The 14,818-nt window shown below is 38.1% G+C and overlaps 1 protein-coding gene across 7 annotated transcripts in view; it reads left to right on the top strand.

Moving 5' to 3' along the window:
* PPP1R9A (protein phosphatase 1 regulatory subunit 9A) overlaps nucleotides 1-14,818 on the top strand; it is a 139,603-nt gene that overhangs the window by 80,688 nt on the left and 44,097 nt on the right. For all 7 annotated transcript variants that reach the window (XR_007630219.1, XM_050327092.1, XM_050327083.1 and 4 more), the window contains one exon: nucleotides 1,207-1,311. Coding sequence is in view for 6 of the 7 variants with exons in the window: in XM_050327092.1 (XP_050183049.1) it covers nucleotides 1,207-1,311 (105 nt within the window). In the remaining variant the exon portion in view is untranslated. The remainder of the gene's footprint in view (nucleotides 1-1,206; nucleotides 1,312-14,818) is intronic.

Here is a 14,818-nt window from a genome sequence, read left to right as displayed (position 1 = left end):
TACCTAATATGATTTTCAAAATAGTTTATAGGCTGCCTTTTTCAAGGGAGATCCTGCCCAGAAGACAGCGATATTCTGTGGTTGTGAGGCTGCCAAAGAATAAATATTGTATTTCTTACTCATCAGTGGAATCCAAAGAACAGAAAATACTGCTTTGAATGCATGTAAAACTGCAAAGCATTGTGTCAGACTTGAAACAGAAATTAGTGCTCCAACTCTAAATGCTTCAGCCCTCTGTTGAAGCCTCTGTTGTTCTTTGAAAAGAAGTCTTGTCACTAGGATATCCTAAGATATTAAATATATTAATGTAGATAGTTTCATATAATTTAAATAGGATTTTTTTGTAGCTGTTTCTCTGTTCCTTTGTAAACTGTGTGGTTTGGATCAATATAATCCCTGTAAGTACTTGAAAATTATTCCCTTTGTATGTGTTTGTTTGTTTTGACACTGTTGGAGATTGTGCATTTCTGGAGGATAGTACAGCAGTCATCTTCCAAGGATTTGTAGTCCAGATGAGTCCAGTGCCTGTTCTAGGGATTTCTTAGCAATGCTTGCTTTAGATAAAAGCATCATGGTTTTCCTTCTGTCTAACTTTTTGTGCATCAAACAGTGTATCAGCTGTAAATAGGTGTTTGGTTTCAGAAAGAAAGGCTTAATTAAAACAGTCCAAGGTCTTATTAATGTGTGAAGCAAGATCACATCTCCACTGGGAATTCATTTTTTGGAGCAAGTTAGATGAAATATCTTAAGAGAGTACGTCACAATTAAGTCTGATACATAAGCCCTTTTCTCCACAGATGAGCAGGTTGTTTTAGTTAAATATCACATTTTTTTTCCATTAGCATGAAACACCAGAGATATGTCTTATGCTGTTTTTCAAGTTTGGCTTAGGAAAAAATTATATGAGAGCTGTTGAAGTATCTCATTCAATTTAATTCATATGACAAATTCAAGGGTTTACGTTGCTGTATTTCTATACAAGGAAAGGGACTGGATAATTGATGCTATTAATTGTAGTAACTTAGAAGCTGGATTTGTGAGATGTCTGCATGCAAGGATTAATGCATTTTTCATATTTAACTCAGTCATTTTATGACTGAGCTTTTGTTTAAAGTCTAGCTAGAAAGATGTCTCTATGCTAAATTTAACTGAAGATTTACAAGAATTCACACATTTATTTATGTATTTATGTTTTTTCCCTCAAAGGATCCAAGTGAATGACCAAATTGTGGAAGTTGATGGCATCAGTCTGGTTGGTGTTACTCAAAATTTTGCTGCAACTGTTCTTAGAAACACCAAAGAGAAAGTCAGGTGAGTATTTTAGAAGGGAAAAAAAAATTGTAATTTAATACTTAAGATTACTTGACTTCCTTCACAGGATTTTCAGTATTCTCAGGTGGAATCAGAGTTTTTTGTCTTCATGAGGTCTTCTCTCCTTTGATCCCAAGAAAGGGATGAGATACAGTATGACGGTTTTGTTTTGGTTTAGAGAGACAAGCTGAAATTGCAGATAGATGACCATGGTCTCAATCACTGGTCTAGATCTCCATGGACTTCAAACTGTTTGTATTAGTTGGAATGAGAAAGGTCATAGGTGTTGGTCAGATGGAAACTGTGCTGCCACTGATCACCTCCCTGCTCTTCCTGTGGGGAGACTGGCCATGATAGTGCCCCAGGATTGGAGGAGTAAGGTGGTGAGCACTCCGGTGCTTGCAGATACCACCTCAGCACAGAGGAGAGGAGAGCACTGGATGCAGGAGTGTTAACAGCTACCAAATTGAGAAAAGCAACATCCCAGCTCAATTCATTGAGCTACCTAGCTCCTGGCACCATCTCTGGATTTCTCTCTGCTCCTATACTGTCCCTGTAAAAATCCATAAGATAACGAATAGGCTAGAAAATGTAACATACATTGCAAGTGAAAGTCTGAACTAATGTAAATGCAAAGCTGTAAATGTCTGTAAATTAATAAGAACACTGTTTGCCTAGAAATGAACTGGTTTGCCACTTAAAACCCTGTGCAGACACAAAGCTTTTCTGTTTAATAGCTTGTTAATTTCAGTAAAGATTTAACTCTACAAAATAAACCCCAGAATATCTTTGGCATACTGTAAAGCAACAGCCATTCTGTAGTCACCCTTTGGTTCTCTTTCAAAATCTTCTCTAGGGAATAGAACTGAATTCTTTAATTAATGAGATCAGAGCTGAGTTCTTTTGAACCACGACTTAACTATGTGTGGTAATATATGCAAACCCCTCAGCTGGTGGTGATGTATGTTGGTGTGCACATTTCCACTGTAATTCCATGGCTGTTCCTGTACAGCATTAAGAAACAATGCTGGTATGTGGATTCTGCAAAGAATCTTGGGGGTGGTTGATCAAGGTTTTATTTGAAAGAGGTTATTTAGGAAAAAAAGTTATTGAAATTGTAGTGTAATTACAGGTGAATATATTTTTGTGTAACTTCTACAGTTTAAGTCACATCAGTACTACTTCTGCAAAGACTCACACATGCTGTGAATGTTCCTACTGAGCTAACTATAAAAATGAGTATATACTTTATTAGGTTTTCTGCAGAGTTGGGACCTTCAAATATAAAATCCATAACAGGGAATAATGTGTTCCTGTGTTTCAGTACACAAAGCAAATGTTATGTATATTTTGTGTTTGATGTTTTAGCTCAAAAGAAAAAAAGAAAACACTTACATAAAACATATGTATTAGATACATTTATAATCAGCTTAGGTCATGTAATAATTGTTGCATAAGTTGCAGAATAGAATACTTGTTTCCATGGAAAAATAATAGAAAAAGGAAGAAACATAAAATGATTTTCACACAGAACTCCCAGAGTCTTCTCCTGGGAAGTAAATTACAGTGAGACTGGTTGCAATCTAGACCCTTGCCACAAAATAGGGGGCTGTAAAAAGTATTTCTTCATTGTTGTTGAGCTTACATTGTCAAGTGTACTATATATCCTGTGCACTGGGATCATTTGCTTCTGACAGATCTCATTTATCAAAGAGAGATGTGTGTTTCTACATTTTCCCTTGTAAGTAAGCTTAAAATACTGGGCTTTCATGGGAAAAAATGACCCCATGTGTTAGTGTCACAACTGGACAAAAAACCTTCATAAAATATTATTCATTGAGTAATAAAATTTTAAATACAATCTGAGTTGTAATATGAAATAATATTAAATTATGAATAAATAAGCCAGATATGTAATAATCTATACATACAATAGAGTACTGTGTGCTTAGCAGTATCTTACTAATATATATGTCTAACTAGAGATAAAAAAATGGGGAGAATTTAGTGCAACTCCCTCTATTTTTTGTTTCATTTAAAAATTCATGGGGGAAAAATCCCTCGGAAACATGACTTTTCTGATTTATACAGGCCAGCCAAGAAACGCATGATTTCTTCCCTGGTTTGTGGTAGGCTGGGAGAAAGACTTTACAAGGTGGCCCAGCACTGTGTGGCACAGGGTCTGGTCCTGGAAGATTTTGCTGTCTGATGCTCTGCATTGGTTTTAACTACTCAAAAGCAAAAATAGTTCCAGAAAGCTGGGGTTTTTTTAGATTTCAAGATGCTTGGATTTTTGGCTTCAATGTAGGTTTAAACATTTGGTTGTAAAGAGAGAGCTAATATTGATGAATTTAGATATGAAAAGAAATGAAGTATTTTTACCTCCCTTACTGTTTTTGTTTTGATGTGTGACAAAAGAGCCCTGCCTGCTGCTTGTTCTGTGGAGAGAGCAATTGGTTTCTGGCAGATCCTCTTTCCTGCTCTACAGCTGTGTCAGAGCTAGGATTGAGAAGTCACTCATCTTCACCTTCTTTGGCAGACAATGCCCACCTCTGCACCTGAATTGCTCCAGAACACTGGGGGCAACTTAAGAGGGTCTTCTGGGGCAAAATCCCTCTCTTGCCCCCAGCTGTCAGCTTCTGCCTATTGGCAGTGCAGGGAGGGAGGTGCTACTGACCTTTGAGTGCACCATTCCCATGGCAGCTGCCATTAATGATCCGTGTCGCTGCGGGAGGCAGGAGCAGTGGAAAAGGTTGCTGCTTTATAAATACCTTCTGCCGTTCCTATGAGGGGTGTCCCTGCTGAACTACAAGTGTGTAGGCAGTGTATAATCTCACACCCCACCTAATTCAAGGCAAGGCAGCTTCATGAATCCGTCTTTCACAGGGGAAATCACATTCATACTTACTCGCATGTCTGCTGTTTTAATAGTGTCAGTTTGATGGATTTTATAGAACTGCTTTAGTAAGCGTAGTTATCTTTGAGATCACAGCATACAAAATCTGTACCTTCTGCCTGGTGTCCTGTGCACACAGAGATTTGTGTGCGTTTCACCGCCATTACTTTACGTTTATAACCCACAGCATTACGCATATGCAATCGTTTTGTCCTTAATCTAGTCAAAGTGCATGCTGGTTTTTGTAGCAGGGTTTTGTTATGTGAGATCAGTTGTAAAGAGAGGACATTCATGAATAGAATGACATTAAAACCACTTCTTAATTCTTTGCAATAAATGCAGTCAATACCTCTTCAGAGAGCTTGCATAATACCAATACTTAGTGATTTATTTTTCCCCTTTGAGCCTCCTGAACATTTTGAATGATACTGACAGTGGAAATCGTTGACCTAGAATAGATTTTTGAAGTTTTTCTACCAGAAAAAAAATCTATCCAGACTGTCTGTAGCTAACACAGTAAAGAATTTGTGAAAATGAAGACATGGCTTTTACCTTTTGAACTGTTGTAGGTGAGACTGAGAGGAAAGAAGAGAAAACATAAGCATCTGTGATTATTTTATCTACTGTTTACAGTATTGGAGTACCCAGCAGAGTTGTCATACCATAATGGAAGATCATTGACTCAGCCAATTTGGCTTCTCCAGTGATAATAAATTAAATTATTCTTTCTTATAATGTTTTATAGAAAGATAATCAGTACTCACCAGATGTACTCTGGTAGCCTATGAGGCAAAGGAAAGAGAGGGAATTCTTTCATAATCCCAGCTGGCAATCAGCTTCTGTTTTTCGGGATGAGAATTAGTGTCCTCGTGACTCTAATCTGGCAAATACAGCTATGAATGCTGTTTCAATTGATGTAAATATCAAGTCTTCTTCATAATTTTGCTAACTATTTAGTTTAGTAATATCTCATACAGTGGACTTCAGAATTTGATTATACACAGGAGGGATTTTCCTTTGAAATGTGTGTTGTTTTCAATGTTGTTGAGTGTTGACCCTGTTCTAAGATTAATGGATCAGTCAGAGGGCAGTGCCACACTAATACCACTAATTGTTCTGTGCTTCTTTTGACCCCATTTAGGATGTAATCCATCAGCTTGAACTTTGTGAGTGGTGCCTGCAATCATAAAAGATAGGATAAAGAGACAGCTTGATAGTGGGAATCCTATCCTGTCATGGAGCTTCTCCTGTGTTATTTTGTTTGCATACCACGGACTGTGGTATTGAGTATCAAACCTGAAGTTCTTTGAAGCTGCTTGGGTTATGTTGAGCCGTTGTGATCCCATTTTTTCCCCTGTTCATCATAATGAAAGGGTGCTGGGAGACCCTCCGTCTTTGCCAGAGAAAGCTCACTCTAAGAGTTGTATCCCTCCAGGGAATTTTATTTTTTTCCTTGAACACACAAGAGAGAAAATCTAGTTCTTGCATACAGTAGGCTTTATCCTTTTATCACACTTATCTAATCTCTGTCTCGCCTAGAACAAATATGGGAGTTTTCAGTGGGGACTGCACTTCTTTGCCTTATTGGATGCAAAGATTTGTGCTCATGCAGCTCTGGGAAAGAGCAGGATCCCAGGAAAGGAGGGCATCGTTCTGAGAAGCCTCACTGCACTGATAAGTAGAAAGAGTCTTGCACAAGGGAGTCATTGGAAAATCCCAGTCCTTCCTATGCTGCTTGTATGCTTTTATCATTATTACTTTCCTCTGAAAGGTTTCTTTAAAGTTAACCAAGTTCAGTGTTTTACTGGAGAGGCAAATTTTAAATTCCGTGTCCTCCTTCCGTATCCTGTCGTATGAATGTGACTAAACATTTTCTCAGCTTTCCAAACTGTTGCTAAGCACTGAGCGGATGCTCTCACGGTGTTTTCTGAGTCAGTTCTTGATTTTTTAGGGAACCATGCAGAACCTGTGCAAAACCTGCTTGGTGTCTCATGATTTTTTACCACTTTGAAAGTTATTAATTATATTAATTCTAACCTACCAATGAGTTTACCTGCTTTTGTTTAATTAAATTCTGCTGAAATGCATCAGTCTTCCCATCTTAAATAATTGGTTAGCCAATTTTGCCATGTTTAATTAATCTTCTAGATCACTGGAGAGTATGTTCTAACAATAGCAGTGTAACTCTCAAACCCTGTTGCTTTTCACTGTTAGCTATTCTCTGTTCTAATAAAGAATCATCTATTACCATTTTTTTTTGTTTTTGTCTTATCTGGACAGTTTTAATTCAAAGCAGGGTTCTGTCTCAGCATTCAACCTGAGTTCACAGCCTAATTTCTTTATCTCCCACTGAACTGCAAATGCAGTCTTTCAGACAAGTTTTTACTTTTCTTTTGTATAGCTCTTACACAATGAGCAGTTAAAGGGTGAAAAGTGAAAATGATCACTTGTTCATTAACATCAACTTGAAATTCATTTATTCCTTCTTCAGCTAATTCCTCACCCCGTCCTGAACTGATTTTTTTCTGAAAAATACAGCATACTTACTTTTAGTTTTGTCTGCCATCACAGCGTCTGAAAAGGTAACTTATACAATCATGTCTTTGCAAGCACTAAGATAATACAGAGGATGAATGAAGTCCACCTCAGGATCTAACCAGCAGCAGTATACCCTGATGGGAATGCTGTTTATTGACAGTAGCACTAAACAGCATGGCTTTATTGTTGTGGCTCCTTTGCCTAGATAATAATCTTCTCTTCCAGTGGGTATGCCTGTGCAGATTTTCTTCTGCTCCCTCTAACTTTGCCTGCCTGTGCTCTTACCTATGAAACAACTGGGTCCTTTAAACATTTGCAGGCATTCTCTGTAATGCAGATCCACATTGTGATAGAGGCAGGACTTCTGATTCCTGGGTAACGAGACAGGACCCAAAAAGCAAAGGATACCACTCTCCACATCTGATTCAGAGAGCTGGATTGTGTAATCTGTTTTCTGGCTGGGGGTTGTAGTTTTGTTCTTTTCTTCCTTGTCTGTCTCTCTTCCCTTGAATCCAAGTGCCAGAGCCGAGAAGAGAAAAAGAAAAGGAAAGAAAAGCCCTTTGCCTCTGCAATGCTGATTGCTGAGCTGGGACTTCGTGCTGAGCTGCTTAAGAAGCCATGTGTACTTGGTGCACTTTCTGCTTCTTTGGTAAACCCAAATCGTGGATCCTGCAAAAACTAAATATGTGGTGCTGTGTGATGAACTAGTGTAAATTTGTCCTGTTTATTTCACTACGGTTATACTAAAAATTCCATAATATAAACTGTTTTCTTTTTGGTCTCTGCAAAGAACTCCTAAAAGCACTGGTAATGGCTGTAGGACTACCAGGAGTATCATGTTGAACATGAAAAACTACCCATAAGTACTCTGACCCCTTAGCAGGGGTGAGGTAAGGCTGCATTCATCACTGCTTAGCTGGTTTATATGCCTTGGCTGTGCTTGTTGTAGTAGGCAGTCTGTGCCTCCAACTGTTCTTCACGCTAAGGCCAGCTGGCACCGGAGTGGTCAGTGCTCCTACCCTGAAAGTTTTGTACCTTTCTGAGCAGGAAGGCTGTATACAAGTTGTCCACTGGAAACCTAATCCAAGCTAACTCATAGTCTTTGCTAACTCCTGGGCTGTATCTGAGTATTCTTCAGTAGAATTAGTTAACATGGGCCAAACCGTTTCAGAGACTGTTTCAGTGATTTAATATGATTTTAATATGATGATCAAGTATTAGTACTTGGAATCTTTCCCTGGCACTGTTTAATTTACTGGCGTAAACATAGCCCCTGTGTCCTGAGATCTTGCTAATTTTAATTTTAGGTAAGTTATTTCTTCAAATATTTGCACATTTGGATGGGAAATTATATGTTTGAATTTGAAATATATGTAGAAATCTTTATTTAAAAGGTTTTGTCTGAATTATAAGCTATCTTGCTATGTATTGCAGCATTGTTTTTAAAATTAAGTGTAACATGAATGAATAAGATTCAGTGGGGCTGGATTTCATTAAGAGCAGCTTTTTTTATTTCTTTTCCTGGGAAAAGGAACCACTCGACAGGTTTTGAATCACTTCGTCCTCAAGTTGATTGGATCTAAACATGAACCTCCACCCCTGCAACTGAAATATTATCATATATATTTATTTAACTAAATTTTTTTACTCTTTCATCCAAGTGACTATGTTGTGGAAGCTCCCACAAAGTTTTGGTACATCTTGATTAATGGGATACAACAATATGACAGCTGGGCAGAAATACCCACTGTTCATTGTTGCAGGATAACTCGCCAAACTACAGGAGTGGTGCTGTAGGAGCATTTATTTGGACTGTGCTGTGGGGATGGTCCAGCTTGCCTAGAATCTGGATGGCGTAATCGTCCAGATTAAGGACGTGGCCTGAACCCAGCATTTTACGTCTGACCCATCTGACCCATTTTCTTCCTGGATTTCTTCCCTATTGATGCCAGCAAGGGTGAGGGCAGACAGATCTTTCCTCAGAAAGCAATCAGGCTTTAGAAACATTCCCAGGTAGCACCTGTACCTTCTGAACAGAGCTGACTGCATTCAGGTATGTTAAAGCACAGATGCACAAATGCGTTTCTTTGAGCTGGCCATTCCCATAAGGATTGTGTGGTGCTGTAGCAAATGCTGATTAAATGATCATCCTGCATTAAAGGAAACCTTTTAAGCAAACATTGTGTTGGGATACAGTCAAGCTGGCTGGGAGAGATGGAATTGATTCTTAACCTGCACTGTCAGAGGAACAGAGCAATGTAAGGACCAGAACCTGGAAAGGTGCCAAAATATTGAATGCCTTGGCTAATTTTTAAGTACTCTTGAGTAAAGCTAATGTGTCAGTGAGGCCCTATACTAGAATTGATTTCTGTGGGAATAATTAATCTAAGTGCATTATTATTAGTATGTGGGTTTTTTACATGACTTTCTAATTGTCTGACTCAATATCCATTTAGGGTTGATTCTAGAATAGCTTATCAGGGGCTTGTATCCAATATGCTCTGGAGACACTGCTGAGGCTTTTCTGGCATGTGAGCTATTACTTTTTGCTCACCCACCAGCACCACTGATACGATTGCTGGCCCAGAATGCCAACCACATCCTGGTCAGCATCAAGGGAGGAATGGTCATCAGTTTGAGGGAGGTTGTGCTGCCCCTCTACTCTGCCCTTGTGAGACCCCATCTGAAATACTGCATCCAGCACAGGGATCCCCAGCACAAGAAAGACATGGAGCTGTTGGAGCAAGTCCAGAGGAGGGCCACAAAGATGATCAGAGGGATTGAGCACCTCTCCTGTGAAGACAGTTTGAGAGTGCTGGGATTGTTCAGCCTGGAAAAGAGAAGATTCTGGTGAGACCTTATAGTAGCCTTCCAGTACTGAAAACAAAAAATAGGGAGGGTGACTTTTTACACAGACAGATGTAAAGGACTAGGGGGAACGATTTGAAACAAAAGGGGAGAGATTTAGATTAAATGTTAGGAACAAGTTCTTCACTCAAAGGGTAGTGAGGCACTGGAACAGGTTTCTTAGATAAGTTGGGGATGACCTGTCCCTGGAAGCATTCAAAGCCAGGCTGGATGGGGCCTTGTGAAAGGTGTCCCTGCTCATAGTGTGGTCCTTTCCAACCCAAGCTGGTAAGCTGGAGTCATGCTGTCTGCCTTTAAGTTCAGGGTCACTTACTTTATCCTGGGTCTGTGGACAAGGATGGAGGCTGAAGAACTTCTGCACAACAGTTAAGCTTACTGGTATCTATCTCCAGGGACCTTGAAGCTCCCCAAAGTTTGCTTATCTGTGCTGGCTTTACATAGCCAGCATCCAGCACTGGGTATTACACAGGTTGCCCTCTCAGATGTTTCCTATGTGTGATAACTTCATTCAGTTATTGCTCCTTTCGTTGACTGGTGGTTGTCACTTTGTTATGTTACTTTGGGTGCTGATCTCCAGGCAGAGTTGTTCATGTGTTTGCTAGTTTTGGGTCACTACCTTCACTCATCTCCAGGCAAACCTTTTTTATTTTCTTCTACCAGTCACCCTCATTTTTCTTGGTTCCAGCTAGTAGCTTTAAAGATTGCTGTGCACATCTTGTCTCTGGTGCAAGGCAGAGCTGGGTGGAGTAGGCACTGTTAGCAAGGTTGCAGGTGAGGCTAGAGACGCTAACAGACAGGGCTGCTATTCACAGGATCTCCAACAGCCTGGAGGAATGAGCTGACAGAAACCATATGATGGAAGGGCAGTTATGAGTCCTGTATCTGGGACAGCATATCCCTGTGCGACACTGTGAGCTAGAGAGCAGCTGTGCAGGCAACACCCTGGGAGGAGGTGGAAAAAACATCTTCAGTCCAAAGAAAAGAAAGGGATGGCAGGCATCTTACTACTGTCTCAACTACCTTCCAGGAGGTAGAAGGGATAAACCCAGGTTCTTTGTACTCTCAGTGCAGGCACAGGATAACAGGCAATGAACAGAAGTTGCAGCAAGGGTAATTCTGCTCAAGGCCATGACAAAGTTGACCTTGTTTTGAAATCAGGGGCTTAGGGTGGACCACAGTTTTGTTTCAACCTAAATTATTCAATGATATGAAGAGTCTTTATGAGTTTCAGATCATTTTATCTGAAAAAGTGTAGTGGAAGCTCACAGGCTGCAAATTCCTTATGTGTAGTCAGTGACTTCTGCATTTGAGACTGCTGTTTAAGAGAGGTTGATCTTGTTCACGAAACCCAGAAAAATTGTAGCTTGTGCTGCTGTGGCTGAATAAAACCACCTTCTTAACACAGTTCACACTCCTTTTAGCACTTTGGATTAATTATATGGCTGTTACCCTAATGGAAGCAGCCAGAGTAGGTAATTGAAGACATCTTGAAATAAATGAGATAAATGATGCTGCAGAAGCAGCATCAGAGGAGAACAGTTTTTAAAACTGTTTTTAAAATCATAGAATCACAGCATGGTTTGTATTGGAAGTGACCCTAAAGGTCATCTAGTTCCAACTCCCTTGCCATGGGCAGGGACACCTTCCACTTGAGCAGGTTGCTTAAAGCCCCATCCAACCTGACCTTGAACACTTCCAGGCATCCAACTGTTAAACTCCCCCAAGTACAATGAATTTTACTGTATATTTTTTTTGACCACACTGTATTTTAGAAAGGCAAAAGCCCTATTCTTTGTTTCTTAGAATGAGTTCACTGTATTCTTACATGATTTTTGTTGAATTTAAGGGAACCATTCTAAATCATTTTTAACTGAGCAGGTAGTGTCTGAAGTATTTTCAGGACAAATCATTAACCCAGGTCACTAAAAATCTGTGCTGCAGAACTTTTTGCTTCACAGATTTAGTGCCCTCACAATTTTTTTTAGTACCAAAGTTATTTTCAATGTGGAAATATTTTTAATATAATCCTTGTAATAATGTTTCTGATTCCCATAGTTGGTAAAAAACCCAATAAGTTATCTGCTGTTATTTCAAGAAGCACAGATCTGCAGATCCTCATTTAATAAAAGCTGGAAATATGCAGAAAGCTATGTATCAGGTGTGCTGTAAAATATTTAAATCATGGATTTCAGGAGATGTAGGAGTTGCTGACAGTTTCAGCAGAATGCTTTTCATAACCACCACTACTATAATTAATTTTCAATTTCTCAGGGTACTTCGTTCTTTTAGATATTCTCAAATCCAAGATAGAGTCAAATATTAATTATATTCTTAGCTCTGTCTCTGTTTATTTTAACCACAAACACAAAGAATATTTCACAGCTGGTAATTCAGCTAAATTGCATGTAACTCTGAATATCAAGGTCAGTTCATGCCCTGCCTCTCTCCTCTCTCTTTCTTTTTTGCTCACATCAGAAATAATTAGTAATGATCTGAGATTTAGTACAGTGATAGGAGTATCACAAATTCACTGGGTTTTGTTGTACATTTACTGGCTTTAATAATTAAGTGGAATATTATTGTGGTGTGGTTTAAAGGCTTTAAAACCCTCATTTGTCTCAAATCCAGAAACATAACCATCATCTTAAATATATTATTGTTGATAGAATTTCTGGTTCTTTCTTCTAATACTTTTGATCCTTGAGACTAATTAATCAAGTCTGAAATGCATGTGCTTAATTTTGATGGCAAGAGTGATTCGAAATATATAATTAGCCACTTTGTTGAAGTGTGTGTATTATGGTTCAGTGACTAATTTTCTGGTCAGTGAATCACAACCTTATGTCTCTTTCTCATATTTAAACACTTCACATTATGATAGTTCTTGTATTTAAAGCCATTCTATGCATAAAGATCTAATTCATGCTTAGAGTTTTAATAACTGCCTCTGCTTCATGGTTTTCTAAGAGAATAATATTTATTCATTTCTCTTTAAGTTTAAACTTATGGCTTATCTCAGTTACAATTTAATTATAAGCATCATGGTATTTATTCTAAAGGTCATGGAATGTAACATGACAATAGGTTTGGTTTAGTTGGTAAAAGCTATAATTGCTGGCAATGTAGTATTTATTCCATTTTACAAATTTACAATTCTTTATCTAGAACTTACATCAATCATAGATTGAATGCCTCTAAAAATTTATTTTCAGACACTTCAGAAATGTCTCACTCTAAAGCAGTAAATTGTACGACGATAAAACATTCCTTATGTATTTCTCTTTTGGAAAACGTTTGCTTTAAACTTTGTCATTGCTTGGAGGCTTTTATTAATGTATCATCTCACAGCTTCAGGTATCATTGAGGAACTTCCTTTTGACATGTAATTCCAGCCTTGAAAATCACATCACTGTAAACTGTAAGTGGCTTTGACATGAGAAGAAAAATTCAATTAATAAGGTTTTTACATCCTACCTAAATTTGTCTGTATGAAAATATAATTGCATTACAGTCTAATGTGTCAAAACCACTCCTGAATAATTGGGAGTTACCAGACCTGAGATGCATTACATATTGTCTGTTCTAAGTTTTCAGTGTACAAAAATGAAGTATTTTGAGTCCCTTTCCAAGGGAGGGGTATTGTCAGGCAGAGGGCCAGAGGGAATACAAGATTTGTATCACTTTGTTTGGTTCCCTAATTTGCCACATGGGTGTAAACTCCTTGTGTTTACAAACAGGGTGCTCTCTCTACTATGTGTAAGTAATATTCTCATGCAAAATGTTGCTTAAAATGTTTGTTTAAAATAGAAGTTAATTTTTTCCCTTTTTACATTAGAGGAGACAAACACATGGCAAATATGGGTTAAATCATTTTTACTTCATGTAGTAATATCTAAAGTTCATTGTTCCTCCCAGTTGAGTCTGAATACATGACTGGTTTAATCTTTGTAATACTTGGCTCTAAAAATAAAAATCAGAGGAAACAGAATCTATCTATGAGTCAGTATGCAGAACAGATGAAGTGTAAGGGCCATGAAGAAACATTCTTTTTCTTTCAGGCCAACGTCTTAATCACTACTGAGAACTAATGTCGTATTTTGTAATAATGGGATATGAGTGCCAAACTGTGATCTGTTTTGATAAGGATTAAAATGCTGATGTTATTGTCTTGATTTTGTTCTAGTTTCTGCTGTGTTTTCTATTAATGTTTTTAAGATAACACGCTTTCTTGACAACTATTTTCATAGCACCTTGTGTCATTATTTCAAATGTAGTCACTCATTCTCACCTTTCTTATCCTTTTGGAAGAAATTACTGACTTGGATGTTTTGATGACATTGAAATAATCTCCAAATTGTAGTCCTTTCTGTATGCCTGACTTCATAGAGTCTGAAAAATTGTTTGGCTTAGGAAATGAACCCAGGGTCATTCATTCATGAGAAGTTGGATGACAAATCCCAAGGGATTTTAACAGTGATAGGCAGTAGTAATGAAAATAATTTTCATACATGGGATATAATGCACATTTCTGCCTCTCCTTCAAATGATAAATTAATTATTTGAGCCAAATGTTGTGGAAACAAATAATTTACGATATGCAGTATCTCAGTGTCACCTTATTGTGCTTTTCAGCGCTACATAATACTTCTTTCATCTGTAATTACCCAGTTGTCTTTCTAGCCTGCTAAGAAAATATTCCTTCAGCTTGACCTCTTTAAAATGTGCTTTTATTCAGTTGTTTACAGTGTGTTGGTCCTGTGTAATGGGTGTTTATCATTAGTTCAATAGATAACGATGTATCTAATAATGGTTATACCACTGTGCTGAAAAAAAAATATTACAGTACAAACCAGTTCCAGTTGCAGAAAGCAAGATTAGGAAGCAGTCTTGATTGGGAAGCAGTCTTGCAAGTCTCAGCCAAGAAAGAGGCACTTCCCTTGTCTTTTGTTAGGCCAAAGAAATGTGCTCCTGATGTTCAGCAGTAGCTAAGAGTGGAGAAAAATGTTCCTTAGCAACAGAAGTTCATGAAATAAAAGAAAAATTTAAACGTGGCTTAAAATTACGGAAATAGCATCTGTCAGATTTAAAAATGTGAAAATAGCTTCTCTTTTATAGACAGGAGGAAGACAAATATAAAAGCTAAAAACTAGAAGATACCTTCTAAGTCAAGGTGGAAAAGTTACTCTGGTGCATGTACCTTTCACT

Source organism: Myiozetetes cayanensis, unplaced genomic scaffold (genome assembly GCF_022539395.1).
Source record: "Myiozetetes cayanensis isolate MyiCay16 unplaced genomic scaffold, myiCay2020 scf1, whole genome shotgun sequence".
In the NCBI taxonomy this organism is placed as follows: domain Eukaryota; kingdom Metazoa; phylum Chordata; class Aves; order Passeriformes; family Tyrannidae; genus Myiozetetes; species Myiozetetes cayanensis.
Note: the sequence above shows the minus strand (reverse complement) of the source record. Positions and strands in the feature narration are given on the sequence as shown.